The sequence below is a fragment of the Salmo trutta genome, chromosome 33 (assembly GCF_901001165.1).
Source record: "Salmo trutta chromosome 33, fSalTru1.1, whole genome shotgun sequence".
Classification (NCBI taxonomy): domain Eukaryota; kingdom Metazoa; phylum Chordata; class Actinopteri; order Salmoniformes; family Salmonidae; genus Salmo; species Salmo trutta.
This window is the reverse complement of record NC_042989.1, coordinates 39449840-39466088: the sequence shown is the minus strand read 5'-3', so window position 1 is coordinate 39466088 and position 16249 is coordinate 39449840. Positions and strand designations below refer to the sequence as shown.

General features: G+C 46.1%; 1 protein-coding gene across 3 annotated transcripts in view; it reads right to left on the bottom strand.

Annotated features, from left to right (window-relative positions):
- Window positions 1-16249, bottom strand: part of nin (ninein (GSK3B interacting protein)) — a 99865-nt gene that overhangs the window by 12301 nt on the left and 71315 nt on the right. For all 3 annotated transcript variants that reach the window (XM_029730903.1, XM_029730904.1, XM_029730905.1), the window contains 15 exons: window positions 15642-15782; window positions 14710-14884; window positions 13126-13236; window positions 12657-12746; window positions 11542-11680; window positions 10290-10414; window positions 9700-9789; window positions 9410-9550; window positions 5947-6833; window positions 3063-5735; window positions 2153-2251; window positions 1911-1980; window positions 1288-1476; window positions 799-915; window positions 102-215 (listed from right to left, as the gene is read on the bottom strand). In XM_029730903.1, the coding sequence (XP_029586763.1) occupies window positions 102-215; window positions 799-915; window positions 1288-1476; window positions 1911-1980; window positions 2153-2251; window positions 3063-5735; window positions 5947-6833; window positions 9410-9550; window positions 9700-9789; window positions 10290-10414; window positions 11542-11680; window positions 12657-12746; window positions 13126-13236; window positions 14710-14884; window positions 15642-15782 (5161 nt within the window). The remainder of the gene's footprint in view (window positions 1-101; window positions 216-798; window positions 916-1287; window positions 1477-1910; window positions 1981-2152; window positions 2252-3062; window positions 5736-5946; window positions 6834-9409; window positions 9551-9699; window positions 9790-10289; window positions 10415-11541; window positions 11681-12656; window positions 12747-13125; window positions 13237-14709; window positions 14885-15641; window positions 15783-16249) is intronic.

Sequence of the window (16249 nt, the reverse complement as noted above, 5' to 3'; positions counted from 1 at the left end):
GTGGCAAAAACGTTGAACTATAGACTATAACAGTGTCATAAGTGGTTGACAGTAAACAAGGCAGGGTCAAAGGTTAGCCAGACTGAACAGAGCATCCTTACCCTCTCCTGAGACTTGGCAAGCTGATTGCGTAATCCTTGGGTTTGTTTCTCCAAAGCCTTGTGTTCCTGCAGGAGGAGGGAGAGCTGGCACTCTACAGCCCCCATCTTAGCCACCTACAGATGGACACAGGGAAGAGGAGTGTGGTAAAGTACGTACCCGTATCACCAGTTTGACCATACCTAAAATACTACACACACACGTCTCACATTGCATTCAAACCTCATCCGTGCCTTCATATTCCTCTCCTTAGCCATTTCCCCTTCCTATTTGTAACTTTCTATCTTAATAAAATACTAAATACTAACTCTTTCCAGCTGAGGACAGGTGTTACCTATAACACAGACACACACAGACACACACACAGACACACACACAGACACACACACACACACACACAGACACACACAGACACACAGACACACAGACACACAGACACACAGACACACAGACACACACACACACACACACAGACACACAGACACACACAGACACACAGACACACAGACACACACACACACAGACACACACACACACACACACACAGACACACACAGACACACACAGACACACACAGACACACACACACACACAGACACACACAGACACACACACACACACACACACACACACACACACACAGCTAGTAAGTTCTATAGATATTCAAACACCCATGATGTTTGTCTGCTCATGTCTCACCTTATCGCGGAGGGTGTTGATTTGTAGCACCAGCTGGGCCTTGCCCTCCTCTAGTAGTACAGTCCCTTCCATAGCGTTGGTCAGCTCTGCCTCCAGGGCAGACGCACACACTGCCATCTGACACAGGAGAACAAGTCGTTAGTTACCCAAATAGAAATCCAATACTTTTTCTCTCAATATGTCCTTCCTCTATTTCTCCTATCCGCTTTCCTCGCTTCCTACTCAAAACGCATCGGAGGAGAAGGCCAGAGAGCAGGGACCTTTCCTCGCTTCCTACTCAAAACGCATCGGAGAAGAAGGCCAGAGAGCAGGGACCTTTCCTCGTCTCCTATTCAAAACGCATTGGAGGAGAAGGCCAGAGAGCAGGGACCTTGAATCTTCTTGTACAATGCCTTTTGAGGAAGAGGCGAGGAGCGAAGAGCAAGGAATTGAACAAAGACTAATTATGAAAGAGCTCAAAAAGCCTCAAAATGGACTACGACAGTTTACCTTGGTCCTGTTATCCTCTGGTACAAAGTGTTGCTGATCTCTGACAACCTCCTGTCTCTCACTCTGTCTGAGCAGTTCCCCCAGCTGCTGGCTCAACCCCTCCACTCCTGCTGCATTCTGGGCGTTCTTCTCCGACAGCAGCCCGTTCTCATCCTCCAGCTGCTGACTGCGGAGACGCAGCTCAGAGATCTATAAAAGGGCGGGAAACGCAGATTTAGGTTATGCTTATTACAGTACAAAATACACCTTACCGAGGTGAAAGGTCAGGACTTGTTTTCTCGTGTGGGTGCTTCTACTGGATGTTGTTGTGCTGGTTTACTTCCATTCAGAATATCCGCATCAGAAACGGTACCCTAGATTACCTACATAGTGCACTACTTTTGACCAAGCCCGGTGCCAAAAGTAGTGCACTATATAGGGAATAGGGTGCCATGTCTGACACAGACAGAGATATTAGATTAGTTCTCCATTGCTTATGGCTTTACTACAGGTCTTTCTTGAAATCAAGCTAGATAGGCTTTAGTAACAGCTGTCTTGTTGCAATGCATAGGTGGACATACAGCCACATACTGAGGAGAACCAAGTCATAGGGTCAAATTTGAGTTGGTTTACTCTAGTCTTACCTGTCTCTTGAAACTCTCTGCTTTCTTTTGTGCAGATATCTTCTCCTTCCTGAAATGCTCCAGTTTCAAGCTAAGGTAAGGGGAGAGGGAAGTGTCAATTCATATGACCCAATGACATGAAACCTACACCATACAGAAATACCACAGGAAATCCCAGGAAATGTTTGTTGGGGTGAGGGCGGACAAACATTTCTGGGACCGGGGCTGAATATGCTTCAGTATTGTATATTGATGTTTCTTACAGCGTCTCCTCCCGGGTCTCTCTCAGGTCCTCTTCCTTCAGCACTGAGATCTTGTGTCTGAGTAAGAGGTTCTCCTCTGCTAAACGACCCGCCTCATTCCTACAGCCAACGGAAGAAACCACATCAGCCAACAGAAGACCTCAGTCTCTATGCTAGCTGATTTGATAAAAACAGAACTATTATCACATTATTCCTGTTTTGTAGTCAGACTATTTAAAAGTTTGTTAAAATGTTAATGCAAAGTCAATGAAGTATATAAATTAAACCAAACCATTAATTGAGATGTTCAAAAGCAGAAACCCAAAACATCAAGGGTAGATGTGCTCTAATAGTCCACAAACAACATGCACCAATGACAGGACAGGACAGTTTCACAACGGGTGTTGTATAGGAACAGGGTGGGATTGTACAGTGGCATGGTCACAACATGGCCTGTTACTATAGCCGTTGCTTCACATGCAACTTTCTGAACTAGAAATATGGATTACAAGAGCATTGACGTCCCAGATCTACTTCAGAACATAGACGTCACAGCACTGCTACAGGAAGTTACATTAATAAGCCAATGACAGCACTACATCTAGTGCCACAGGAAGTTGCGTTAGCCAATGACAGCACTACATCTAGTGCCACAGGAAGTTGCGTTAGCCAATGACAGCACTACATCTAGTGCCACAGGAAGTTGCGTTAGCCAATGACAGCACTACATCTAGTGCCACAGGAAGTTGCGTTAGCCAATGACAGCACTACATCTAGTGCCACAGGAAGTTGCGTTAGCCAATGACAGCACTACATCTAGTGCCACAGGAAGTTGCATTAATAAGCCAAGCACAATATTGCAGCAGGGATGGGATTCAGAAAGCAGCAGGTGCAAAGGGTTGGTAACTGGGATCAAACATCTCCAAGTTACCTATGGGTCTGCATCCTTTCATGCATCTTCAGTGACTTGTCCTGCAGGTCCGTTAGGGCTCTGCGGAGGTTGGCGTTCTGCTTCTCGAACTCCGTGCAGCAGTCCTCCAGCTCCGACACCGCCTGTATCTTAGCCTCCAGTTGGGAGTTCAGGTCCAGGAAGGACTCTTGTTCTTGCTCTGTGGTGGCATCTTCCTCAGACTCGGCCTCCAGCTGCAGAGCCATGAGAATCTCATCCTGCCTCTCTAACTCGCTGACTAGCTCAGTCAGCTTAAAATTCTCCTCTCTCATCCTGGTGATCTCGTCCACCAACGCTACTTGCTGATCTTGGAAGTCTTGGATGATGTGCATCTTGCTCTCGAGGCCCACAACTCTCTTCTCCAGCCGACAGTTTTGTTCCTCCAGCTTGGCGTTTTCACAGATGCACTCCTCGTATCGGATCTGAAGCGAGGTCATATCTGAAGACGTCACCTTGATCTCGTTGGCCTGAGCTTTGAGGGTGCTGTTTTCGTCTAAAGCTTGCTGATCGTTTTCTGCTGAAAGACTCTCTAGTGCATCCGTCTTCTGCTGAAGCTCGGAGATCTTCTGCTGTAGCGCCAGGTTCTCCTCAGTGGCAGTGTCATCCTGTCTCTGTAGCTGAGCCAGAAGACTGGCCTCGCTCTTCAACTGACTGACTTGCTCATGGAGCTCCAGGATCTCACGGATATAGGCATCTCGCTCCTTCAGTGCTTCTTCGCACTTCTGCTGCAGCTGAGGAATCAGTTCCACAGGCTTTTTCTCTAGATCTTGAGTTTCCTCGAAAAGACAAGCCACTTTGGTATCGTCAGTGTCATGACCTATCTCCTCTAGGGCTGAAGAGACAACCAGAGACACATAACTCTTCACTTCTTCATTAAACAGATCATCTTGAAGTTCCTCCTCTTCAGGCTTATCATCGAAAACAGTTTCTTGTACACTAGCATCATTCTGTCCAATCTTATCAGGGGAGGAGACTTCACACTTCATCTCAGAGGGACAGAGATCTCCATCAATGTCATCACTTTGAGGTTGCTCCTCTGGAATGGACAATGCTACAATGTCATCGTTAGTGTCTTCGTCCATGTTGTCCTCAGCCTGACATTGGCATTCAGACGATTGGGATTCCTCAACAAGGTCTTGGCATTCTTCTGGAATAGCAGCGACTTCACCATTGCATGCCTCAACACTGATAATGTTTTCAGGACATACCTCAATGTCTTCAGAAGTTTCAGCATTCATCCCTCCCTCACTAGCGTTGTCATCTTGTGCTTGCTCCTCAACGGCGTCAGATTCGACCACTGGGTCTTGGCCATCGTCCACAGTAGTTTCATCATCACATTCCCCATCAAGATGAAGAGTTATGGTGTCTTCAAGACATTCCTCTAACCTATTTGGAGTTTCAGGTATCATCTTCACCTCGTCATCTTGTCCTTGTTCACCACAGGTTTCAGATACTAAGACATTCAGGTTGTTTGAGGTAACAGTTATTTCTTGATCACAAACTTCTGCAATGATGTTCTCAGAAATCTCCATCTCATGAGGTGATTCAGTAATAATCTCAACTTCGTCATTTGGTCCCTGCTCCATAGGGAATACATATTCTACGTCAAGGCCTTCACAATCCTCTGGAACAACATTGTCACATGTCTCATCACTAACGGTAATGTTTTCTGAACATACTTGTTCTTCAAGAGCTGCAGCCTCTAGATGTACCTCTCCTAGTGGTGATACATTTACTTCATTTGATTCTTCCATTTCTTTGCCCCCTGTTATGTCTGCAGAGTCTAGAAGTTGGTTGAGCTCGTTCTCGATTTCCTGAATTCTAATACTAAGCTGGTCTCTCTCGACCAGAAGCTCTCCTTTCTCATTGTCCTGCAGGTCAGAGGAAGGACGGCTCTCCTTCAGCTTCAGTTCCAGGTCTGAGATGTTCTCTTGCAGCTCCAGCCTCTCAAACTGAAAGTCCACCGCCACCTGTCTCAGGAGCTTCTCCAGTTCTTTGATCTTCAACTTCTGGTTATCATGTTCCGTGAGCAGCTCACTCCTCTCCTCAAGCTGCTTCTCAGCCAAGGAGTGCCTCACCTCTAATTCAGAAAGGTTTCCCTGAAGTTCTGCCCTCTCCTGCTTAAAGTCCTCCACTGCCTGGTTCAGCAGAAGCTCGATCTCCTGGGCTTTCTTCTCAGAATTGGCCAGAAGCTCGTCTTTGGTGTCCAGGTTCTCCTGCAGCCTATTGTGAAGATCATTCAGCTGCCTACTCAGCTCAATCTCTTTGGTCTGGGCTAAACTGATGAAACTCTCCAGCTCCTTTTGGAGTTCCTGGTTCTTCGCGACCAACGCGTCCATCTCTTCCTTATGGACACTCTCTAGCAGCTCCCTCTCTTTCACCAGGTCCTGGGTGATGGTCTCCTGCTCTTGTTCTCTGGTTTCCTGCAGAACTCTCCTCTGCTCTTCAACTTTCTGAAGGGCTTCCTCATTCTCCGCATCCCATTTGGTTTTCTGCTCAGCGTGGCTGTCGGTGAGTGCCTTCAGCTCGCTCTGATAGTGCTTCTCCAGGTTGGAAATGTCGGTTTGGAAGCGCTCTGCGACGGCGTCCTGGTCGCCTGAGAACCGGGCCTCCACCTCCCTGATTTTCTGGGAAAAGTGGCTCTCTAGTTCTTTCCTGTACATGGTTAATCAGCAAGAGTTATGGACCACAGTTCCCACACCCTCAGAAATACTCACCTAAATCTACTTCCATAGTATAGCTGTAGTTACAATTGTCAAGTGGTTCACTACATTAAGTAAATACGATTAAGGTTTTCATGGACAATGCTGGGACCATTTAAGAACAGAAATCTTATGCTGATTTCATAACAGTTAAGCTGTCTTACCTTTCCTCAGCGATATCCTCTCGCAGTTTATCCAGCAGACCGCTGAGCTGTTCCCTCTCCTCACTGTGTTTGGCACTCAGTTCCTGCACAGCCTGTCTGTGGGCCTCCACCAGACGCTCCTTCTCCTCCTCCATCATCTGCTCCAGCCTCTTCTCCACCTCCTCCTTCTCCCCCGCAAGCCTCTCCCTGTCCTCCTGCAGCTGCTCCTGGAGCATCCCCTCACAGTCCTCCTCCAGCTGGAGTCTCTCCCTGTCCCAGTCCTCCCTGAGCCTCCTCTCTGCTTCCTCCTGCTGCTCCTGCTGCTCCAGCTTCTCCTCCGCCAACCGGGTGAGGAGAGTCTCCTCCAGACACTCCTTGAGCTGAACTTGTTCCAGCTCCCACTGCTCAGTGAGCCGTATCTCCCTACCTTCCTGCTCCTTGACTAGACGTAACATCTCCTCCTCTAACACGGTCTGCAGCGACTCGTTACTCTGCTCATCCAGCTGAGCCTTCTCCCTCTCCCACTCCTCCGTGAGTCGCATCTCTAACTCCTCTCGCTCTGCCTGGAACTTCAAACTCACCTCCTCTATCCTAGCCTTCATCGCCTCCTCGTGGCTCTGCTGTAACTCCATCTTCTCCCTCTCCCACTCCTCTAACCTTCCCCTCTCCACCCTCTCCCGCTCCTCCTGTAGCTTCCTCTTCTCTTCTTCCAGCCTGACCTGAAGGATGTTGTCGTGCTGCACGTCCAGCTTGTTGAGTTCCAAAGCGTGAAGTTTCCTCAGCTCCTGCATCTCTGTGTCCAGGCCCAGCTCAGCCTTCACTTGTTGGGCCTCCAGGACTTTCAGCTGCTCCTCCAGGTCAGAAACCTGGATGCGGGACTCCAGGAGCTCCTGTCTCAGGCTGCTCACCTAATAGAATAATATATATTTGTATATTTACACTTATTTTTACCAGGTAAGTTGACTGAGAACACACTCATTTACAGCAACAACCTGGGGAATAGTTATAGTTGAAGTTGGAAGTTTACATACACCTTACACGGAACCCAAACCGGCTGCGAGCGTGCGCCATCGAACATACAGTTATTTTGTCCCTCTACACCACACGCGATCACGACACGCAGGTTAAAATATCAAAACAAACTCTGAATCAATACATTAATTTGGGGACAGGTCGAAAAGCATTAAACATTTATGGCAATTTAGCTAGCTAGCTTGCACTTGCTAGCTAATTTGTCCTATTTAGCTAGCTTGCTGCTGCTAGCTAATTTGTCCTGGCATATAAACATTGAGTTGTTATTTTACTTGAAATGCACAAGGTCCTCTACTCCGACAATTAATCCACAAATAAAACGGTCAATCGAATCGTTTCTAGTCATCTCTCTTCCTTCAAGGCCTTTTTTTCTCTTGACTTAATATTGCGATTGGCAACTTTCATAACTTAGGTGCATTACCGCCACTGGCCTCATTCGTCTTTCAGTCACCCACGTGGGTATAACCAATGAGGAGATGGCACGTGGGGTACCTGCTTCTATAAACCAATGAGGAGATGGGAGAGGCAGGACTTGCAGTGCGATCTGCGTCAGAAATAGAACTGACTTATATTTTAGCCCTTGGCAATGCAGACGCTCGTTGGCGCACGCGAGTAGTGTGGGTGCAATAATTGAATAATATAGATTTCAAAATGTATTTTGCAAAGATCGCGCATGCAACGCGAGAGGTGTAGTCAGCCTGTTAGCCAAATACATTTAAACGCAGTTTTTCACAATTCCTGACATTTAATCTTAGTAAAAATTCCCTGTCTTAGGTCAGTTAGGATCACCACTTTATTTTAAGAATGTGAAATGTCAGAATAATAGTACAGAGAATGATTTATTTCAGCTTTTATTTCTTTCATCACATTCCCAGTGGGTCAGAAGTTTAAATACACTCAATTAGTATTTGGTAGCATTGCTTTAAATTGTTTAACTTGGGTCAAACGTTTCAGGTAGCCTTCCACAAGCTTCCCACAGTAAGTTGGGTGAAATTTGGCCCATTCCTCTTGACCGAGCTGGTGTAACTGAGTCAGCATTGTAGGCCTCCTTGCTCGCACATGCTTTTTCAGTTGTGCCAACACATTTTCTATAGGGTTGAGGTCAGGGCTTTGTGATGGCCACTCCAATAACTTGACTTTGTTGTCCTTAAGCCATTTTGCCACAACTTTGGAAGTATGCTTGGGGTCATTGTCCATTTGGAAGACCCATTTGCGACCAAGCTTTAACTTCCTGACTGATGTCTTGAGATGTTGCTTCAATGTATCCACATAATTGTCTTACCTCATGATGCCATCTATTTTGTGAAGTGCACCAGTCCCTCCTGCAGCAAAGCACCCCCACAACATGATGCTGCCACCCCCGTGCTTCACGGTTAGGATGGTGTTCTTTGGCTTGCAAGCCTCCACCTTTTTCCTCCAAACATAACGATGGTCATTATGGCCAAACAGTTCTATTTTAGTTTCATCAGACCAGAGGACATTTCTCCAAAAAGTACGATCTTTGTCCCCGCGTGCAGTTGCAAACCGTAGTCTGGCGTTTTTTATGGCGGTTTTGGAGCAGTGGCTTCTTCCTTGCTGAGCGACCTTTCAGGTTATGTCGATATAGTACTCGTTTTACTGTGGATATAGATACTTTTGTACCTGTTTCCTCCAGCATCTTCACAAGGTCCTTTGCTGTTGTTCTGGGATTGATTTGCACTTTTCGCACCAAAGTACGTTCATCTCTAGGGGACAGAATGTTTCTCCTTCCTGAGTGGTATGACGGCTGCATGGTCCCATGGTGTTTATACTTGCGTAATATTGTTTGTACAGATGAACGTGGTACCTTCAGGTATTTGGAAATTGCTCCCAAGGATGAACCAGACTTGTGGAGGTCTACAATAATTTTTCTGAGGTCTTGGCTGATTTCTTTAGATTTTTCCATGACTTCAAGCAAAGAGGCACTGAGTTTGAAGGTAGGCCTTGAAATATATCCACAGGTACACCTCCAATTGACTCAAATGATGTCAATTAGCCTATCAGAAGCTTCTAAAGCCATGACATCATTTTCTGGAATTTTCCAAGCTGTTTAAAGGCACAGTCAACTTAGTGTATGTAAACTTCTGACCCACTGGAATTGTGATACAGTGAATTATAAGTGAAATAATCTGTCGGTCAACAATTGTTGGAAAAATTACTTGTGTCATGCACAAAGTAGATGTCCTAACCGACTTGCCAAACCTATAGTTTGTTAACAAGAAATGTGTGGAGTGATTGAAAAATGAGTTTTAATGACTCCAACCTAAGTGTATGTAAACTTCCGACTTCAACTGTATATATTTGCCAGATGCTTTTATTTAGAAAGGGACTTACTTCAGTGAGTGCATACATTTTCATACGATTGGCCGAGTGGGAATCAAACCCACGACCCTGCCATTGTTAGCTCCATGCCTTTACCAACTGAGCCACTCACCTCCTCGTCCTGGTGCTCCAGCTCCTCCTTCACCCCAGCCTGTTTCTGCTCTAGACCGGCCCGCTCCTCCTCAGCATTCTCTAGTTGGGCCTGGAGCTCCAGGGCTCGGTTCTGGATGATGGACATCTCCCCTCGTAGTGCCTGGAATGATTGATTTTGTTATTAAAGTGTATTGTATCTTCAGGATGCCCAGTTCACATGAACTTCTAAAAAACAGTGTATTCATGGCTCAACGATTTAATTTACAGTGTGTTATAAAGTGCAATAAAAAATCATACATGTACACACACCTGGATCTCCTCCAGGTGCTGCAGGGACAAGGCCTTCTGGGCCTCCAGGTCGGCTTTCTGCTCCTCCACCTTCTGGTCAAACTCACTCACCTGCAATGACATGGGGGAAATTAAATGTAGCTATATCAGATCCGTCTCTGGGACAAAAACACGGCACAGTGTGGTCTGTGTGGTCCAACGGTTAGAGCCGCTGTCCCCGGCAGCCAACTACGCCATAGTCAGCATGGGTTTGACTCCGACCCACAGCCCTATGACTCTACCTCCCCCTATCATCCTTGTCTACTACTACTACAGTCCAATCTAAAATCACCAAAAATACAAAAGGACTGCCCCATCTAGCTACAATCAATTTATAACATTTTTGACATGCGTTTTTCTGGATTTTTGTTGTTGTTATTCTGTCTCTCACTGCTCAAATAAACCTACCATTAACATTATAGACTGATAATTTCTTTGTCAGTTGGCAAACGTACAAAAATCAGCAGGGGATCAAATACTTTTTTCCCTCACTGTACATCAAATCTCTGAGAAGGTAAACATGGCATGGTTTAGGAATACGGTTGAAACACTGCTAGATATGAATCTGTCACCTTGCTCTCCAGCTGAGCCTGTAGGTCATTCATCTCTAAGAGGTGCTTCTCTTTCAGCCGCTCCAGCATCATCTCTGCCTCCAGGCTCATGTTGAACAACGGCTGGCCCTCCTCTGAGCCTAGACCTGGAGACACTCAAATCAATCAAATTTATTTTATAAAGCCCCTTTTTAAAAATCAGCAGTTGTCACAAAGTGCTTTACAGATTACCAGCCTAAAACCCCCAAAGACTAGCCAATGGAGAAGCAGAATCACAGCACCACCAGAGGTCTCTTCACAGTCCCCAAGTCGAGAACAGACTATGGGAGGCGCATTGCATTTGACTGGCCAGAATCACTGATCTACATATCACCTTGCATCCCAAATAACTTCTCATTAGGTGATCAAGATGATCGATTCTCCATCTTGCATTGCTCAAACAGATTCGCCCCCCTAAACACTATATTGGATGAGGATGGGATATGGGCATGAAGATATGATAGTGACTACATTCCTTCTTACAGTGCTACTTACCACCAGGGCCCATGGGCCTGACATTTGCAATGGAACCTATGTTGTGCTCTATTTCTGCCCCTGCATTGCTCGTTGGAGTTTTAGGCGGGGTATCTGTAAAGCTCGGAGTTTTAGGCTGGGGTATCTGTAAAGCTCGTTGGAGTTTTAGGTGGGGGGTATCTGTAAAGCTCGTTGGAGTTTTAGGCGGGGTATCTGTAAAGCTCGTTGGAGTTTTAGGCGGGGGTATCTGTAAAGCTCGTTGGAGTTTTAGGCGGGGGTATCTGTAAAGCTCGTTGGAGTTTTAGGCGGGGTATCTGTAAAGCTCGTTGGAGTTTTAGGCGGGGGTATCTGTAAAGCTCGTTGGAGTTTTAGGTGGGGGGTATCTGTAAAGCTCGTTGGAGTTTTAGGTGGGGGTATCTGTAAAGCTCGTTGGAGTTTTAGGTGGGGGGTATCTGTAAAGCTCGTTGGAGTTTTAGGCGGGGGTATCTGTAAAGCTCGTTGGAGTTTTAGGTGGGGGTATCTGTAAAGCTCGGAGTTTTAGGCGGGGGTATCTGTAAAGCTTGTTGGAGTTTTAGGTGGGGTATCTGTAAAGCTCGTTGGAGTTTTAGGCGGGGTATCTGTAAAGCTCGTTGGAGTTTTAGGCGGGGTATCTGTAAAGCTCGTTGGAGTTTTAGGCGGGGTATCTGTAAAGCCCTTTGTGAAAACTGATGATACGAAAAGGGCTTTATAAAATACATTTGATGAAATTATTTGTATGTACCTGGGTCTGACTCCATGCCAGGACTCTTACTCTCCAGGTCTTCAGAGAGCGAGGGTTTGAGACAGAGCTGAGAGGTACGGCCCAGGTTGTGGTACTCCTGCAGCTCTGCTTGAAGCTCATCGATGCGATCCTGCAGCTCCTGTCACATTCACCACAAATCAAAACAGAAAGATTAGTATCTAAAACAGGCAATTTATCTTTGGAAGTGCACTCTGTCTGAAACAGCTAACATGTGTCTACAGTTAGTTGATGGATTGATTTGTTCCAGTGAGAGCTATTACCTGGCACTGCACCGTGTGTGTGTGTTGTTTTCGCACGTCCTGCACATGGACTCGGTACAGGTATTCCATGTATATAGCCATGTTATTACCTCGTACCCCTGTCCTGCACATGGACTCGGTACAGGTATTCCATGTATATAGCCATGTTATTACCTCGTACCCCTGTCCTGCACATTGACTCGGTACTGGTACCTGGTGTATATAGCCATGTTATTACCTCGTACCCCTGCAAATTGACTCGGTACTGGTACCTGGTGTATATAGCCATGTACAGGTACCTGGTGTATATAGCCATGTACAGGTACCTGGTGTATATAGCCATGTACAGGTACCTGGTGTATATAGCCATGTACAGGTACCTGGTGTATATAGCCATGTACAGGTACCTGGTGTATATAGCCATGTACAGGTACCTGGTGTATATAGCCATGTACAGGTACCTGGTGTATATAGCCATGTACAGGTACCTGGTGTATATAGCCATGTACAGGTACCTGGTGTATATAGCCATGTACAGGTACCTGGTGTATATAGCCATGTACAGGTACCTGGTGTATATAGCCATGTACAGGTACCTGGTGTATATAGCCATGTACAGGTACCTGGTGTATATAGCCATGTACAGGTACTCCCTGATAGACATGTTATTTTTCCTCATTATTCACATTGTATTTATTCCTCGTCACTATTTCCCATTTCATTTTTTTTAATCTTTACCTGCATTGTTGGAAAAGGACCCGTAAGTCAGCATTTCACTGTTAAGTCTACACCTGTTGTTTACCAAGCATGTGACAGATTCGATTTGATGTGTGTGTTTCCGGTAAGCGTTCTCACCCGACACTGCTCCTCATAGTTACTGCGTAGCCGTCTGAGACTCTCCTCCTGTAGGAAGAACTCTGCACTGCCTAGGTCCAGATCCCCAAACTGAACAAACAGAACCCAACACCAAAGGAGGTTTCTTAGGGACAGATACTTATACTTTAGATAGATTCTCATATATAAAATCACATTTATTTATAAAGCCCTTCTTACATCAGCTGATATCTCAAAGTGCTGTACAGAAACCCAGCCTAAAAACCCCCCAAACAGGAAGTAATGCAGGTGTAGAAGCACCTGTATAGCCATTAGCCAGTACTGAATCTCTCCAGATTACAGTGTATAGCACTTAAACATGAAATGAGATTAATGTGGATTACTATGTATTACTGGTCAGAAAACGCTAGCCTGAAAACGTGTTCTTTTAGACTTTTGTTTTGTCTCGAAAGTGAATATATTGATACTGTGGAAGAGAATGGTTTTTCACCTTTTCCTTCAGGATGTTATCCAGGTTCCTCTGCAGTTTGCTGACCTGGTTTTCTGCCTCTACCAGTTTCTCAGTGCTGTCCAGCAGCTCCATCTCCAGACGCCTACTCTCCTGAGGGTTAAAGTTAGAGTTGGGGGTTTAGAGTTACGGTTAGGGTTAAGGGTTAGGGTTAGTTTGGGTTGGAGGTTAAAGTTAGGGTTGGGGGTTAAAGTTAGAGTTGGGGTTAGAGGTTAAAGTTGGGGTTAGAGGTTAAAGTTGGGGTTAGAGGTAAAGTTGGGGTTAGAGGTTAAAGTTGGGGTTAGAGGGTAAAGTTGGGGTTAGATGTTAAAGTTGGGGTTAGAGGTTAAAGTTGGGGTTAGAGGTTAGAGTTGGGGTTAGAGGTTAAAGTTGGGGTTAGAGGTTAAAGTTGGGGTTAGAGGTTAAAGTTAGGGTTAGAGGTTAAAGTTGGGATAAGAGGTTAAAGTTGGGGTTAGGATAAGAGGTTAAAGTTGGGGTTAGGGTTAGGATAAGAGGTTAAAGTTGGGGTTAGAGGTTAAAGTTGGGGTTAGAGGTTAAAGTTGGGGTTAAGGAGATAGATCACCAGTTTCTCAGTGTTGTTCAGCAGCTCTACACTGAGTATACCAAACAGGAACATCTTCCTAATATTGAGATGCCCCCTTTTGAACTCAGAACAACCTCAATTCGTCAGGTCATGGACTCTACAAGGTGTCGAAAGCGTTCCACAGGGATGCTGGCCCACGTTGACTCCAATGCTTCCCACAGGTGTGTCAAGATGGCTGGATGTCCTTTGGGTGATGGACTATTCTTGATATACTAGGAAACTGTTGAACGTGAAAACCCCAGCAGTGTTGCAGTTCTTGACAAAAAACAGTGCGCCTGGCACTTACTACCATACCCCGTTCAAAGGCACTTAAATCTTTCGTTTTTTTCATTCATCATGTGAATGTCACACATACACAATCCATGTCTTCTTCTATGGTATAACGACATTCGCAACAATTACCATTTTTAACCTTTATTTAACTAGGCAAGTCAGTTAAGAACAAATTCTTATTTACAATAACGGCCTAGGAACAGTGGGTTAACTGCCTTGTTCAGGAGAAGAACGACAGATTTGTACCTTGTCAGCTCGGGGATTCGATTTAGCAACCTTTCGGTTACTGGCCCAACACTCTAACCACTAGGCTACTAACACAGACCACAGGGGTGGTCTGTGTTAGTTACCTTGACAGTGAGAGAGAGGTGGTCTGTGTTAGTTACCTTGACAGTGAGAGAGAGGTGGTCTGTGTTAGTTACCTTGACAGTGAGAGAGAGGTGGTCTGTGTTAGTTACCTTGACAGTGAGAGAGAGGTGGTCTGTGTTAGTTACCTTGACAGTGAGGGAGAGGTGGTCTGTGTTAGTTACCTTGACAGTGAGTGAGAGGTGGTCTGTGTTAGTTACCTTGACAGTGAGAGAGAGGTGGTCTGTGTTAGTTACCTTGACAGTGAGTGAGAGGTGGTCTGTGTTAGTTACCTTGACAGTGAGGGAGAGGTGGTCTGTGTTAGTTACCTTGACAGTGAGTGAGAGGTGGTCTGTGTTAGTTACCTTGACAGTGAGTGAGAGGTGGTCTCTGAGGAAGGTCTCGTCGTCTCTGAGCTTCTCCATCTCTGTCTCTAGTTTCTCTCTCTGCAGACCAGTCTGTTGCTGTATCTGGTCCATCTCTTTAATGAGCTCTGACCGGACAGACACCAGCTTCTCCCTGTGTTCCTGCTCCAGCTTCCTACAACACACACACACACACACACACACACACACACACACACACACACACACACACACACACACACACACACACACACACACACACACACACACACACACACACACACAGAGTCAATTCAATTCGATTCAATGCAATTTATCCCCTCTATTTTTCCCCAGAGGCAATTGTTAGTTTACAAGTAACATCCTACAGACATCAATGACTGGAGAGACAAGGTCACAGGCCCATAGAACAGAGGACGGTCACAGGTCAATAGAAGGGGAAGGTCACAGGCCCATAGAAGGGGAAGGTCACAGGCCCATAGAAGGGGAAGGTCACAGGCCCATAGAAGGGGAAGATCACAGGCCACAGGCCCATAGAAGGGGAAGGTCACAGGCCCATAGAAGGGGAAGGTCACAGGCCCATAGAAGGGGAAGGTCACAGCCCCATAGAAGGGGAAGGTCACAGGTCACATGCCCATAGAAGGGGAAGGTCACAGGCCCATAGAAGGGGAAGGTCACAGCCCCATAGAAGGGGAAGGTCACAGGTCACAGGCCCATAGAAGGGGAAGGTCACAGCCCCATAGAAGGGGAAGGTCACAGGCCCATAGAAGGGGAAGGTCACAGGCCCATAGAAGGGGAAGGTCACAGGCCCATAGAAGGGGAAGGTCACAGGCAGAAAAGTGAGGGAATAGAAGGGATAAAAGGAGGGAAAGATGAAGTGATGAGGTCATTCATGTGTTCGATGGCAGAGTGATGCTGTGTGTGTGTGTTACCTCAGGTTAAGGTCATTCATGCGTTCGATGGCAGAGTGATGCTCGTCCACCTCAGTAGCCAGCTGGGTTTTTAACTTCTCTGCTTTGTCCAGGTCAGAACGAGTCTTCTCCTTCTCTCGGAGCTCCCGATCTACACGTTCACTGAAGAACAATCAGCCACTTAATCAAATATTTACAGAACTGAAATACTATTATGAATGATACGCACTGACGAGACAGACTGTAGCAACACTACGAAAAGAGAAAGCATGTGTTACGGTCACTCTACTAACGCTCTTCCCCTCCGGCGTTCGGCGTTGCCGGTTTACCAACCACCGGTCCTGGGATCCATCATTACGCGCATCATTACGCACACCTGGCATCAATCATTACGCGCACACCTGGACTTCATTACCTCCCTTATTACCTCCCCTCTTTCCCCAGTCAGTATTGTTTATGTGTTTCATGTCTATACGCCACTCGTGTTTGTTATATTGCTCGATGTTTCCGTTTATTATTAAACTCGCCACTTGCTTTCCGACTCCCAGCGTATACGTTAAGCTACAGAAAAACCACTAACACCCTGGCCTTTCTTGAAGTAACACTTGTCCTACTAGTTCTGACTGTTG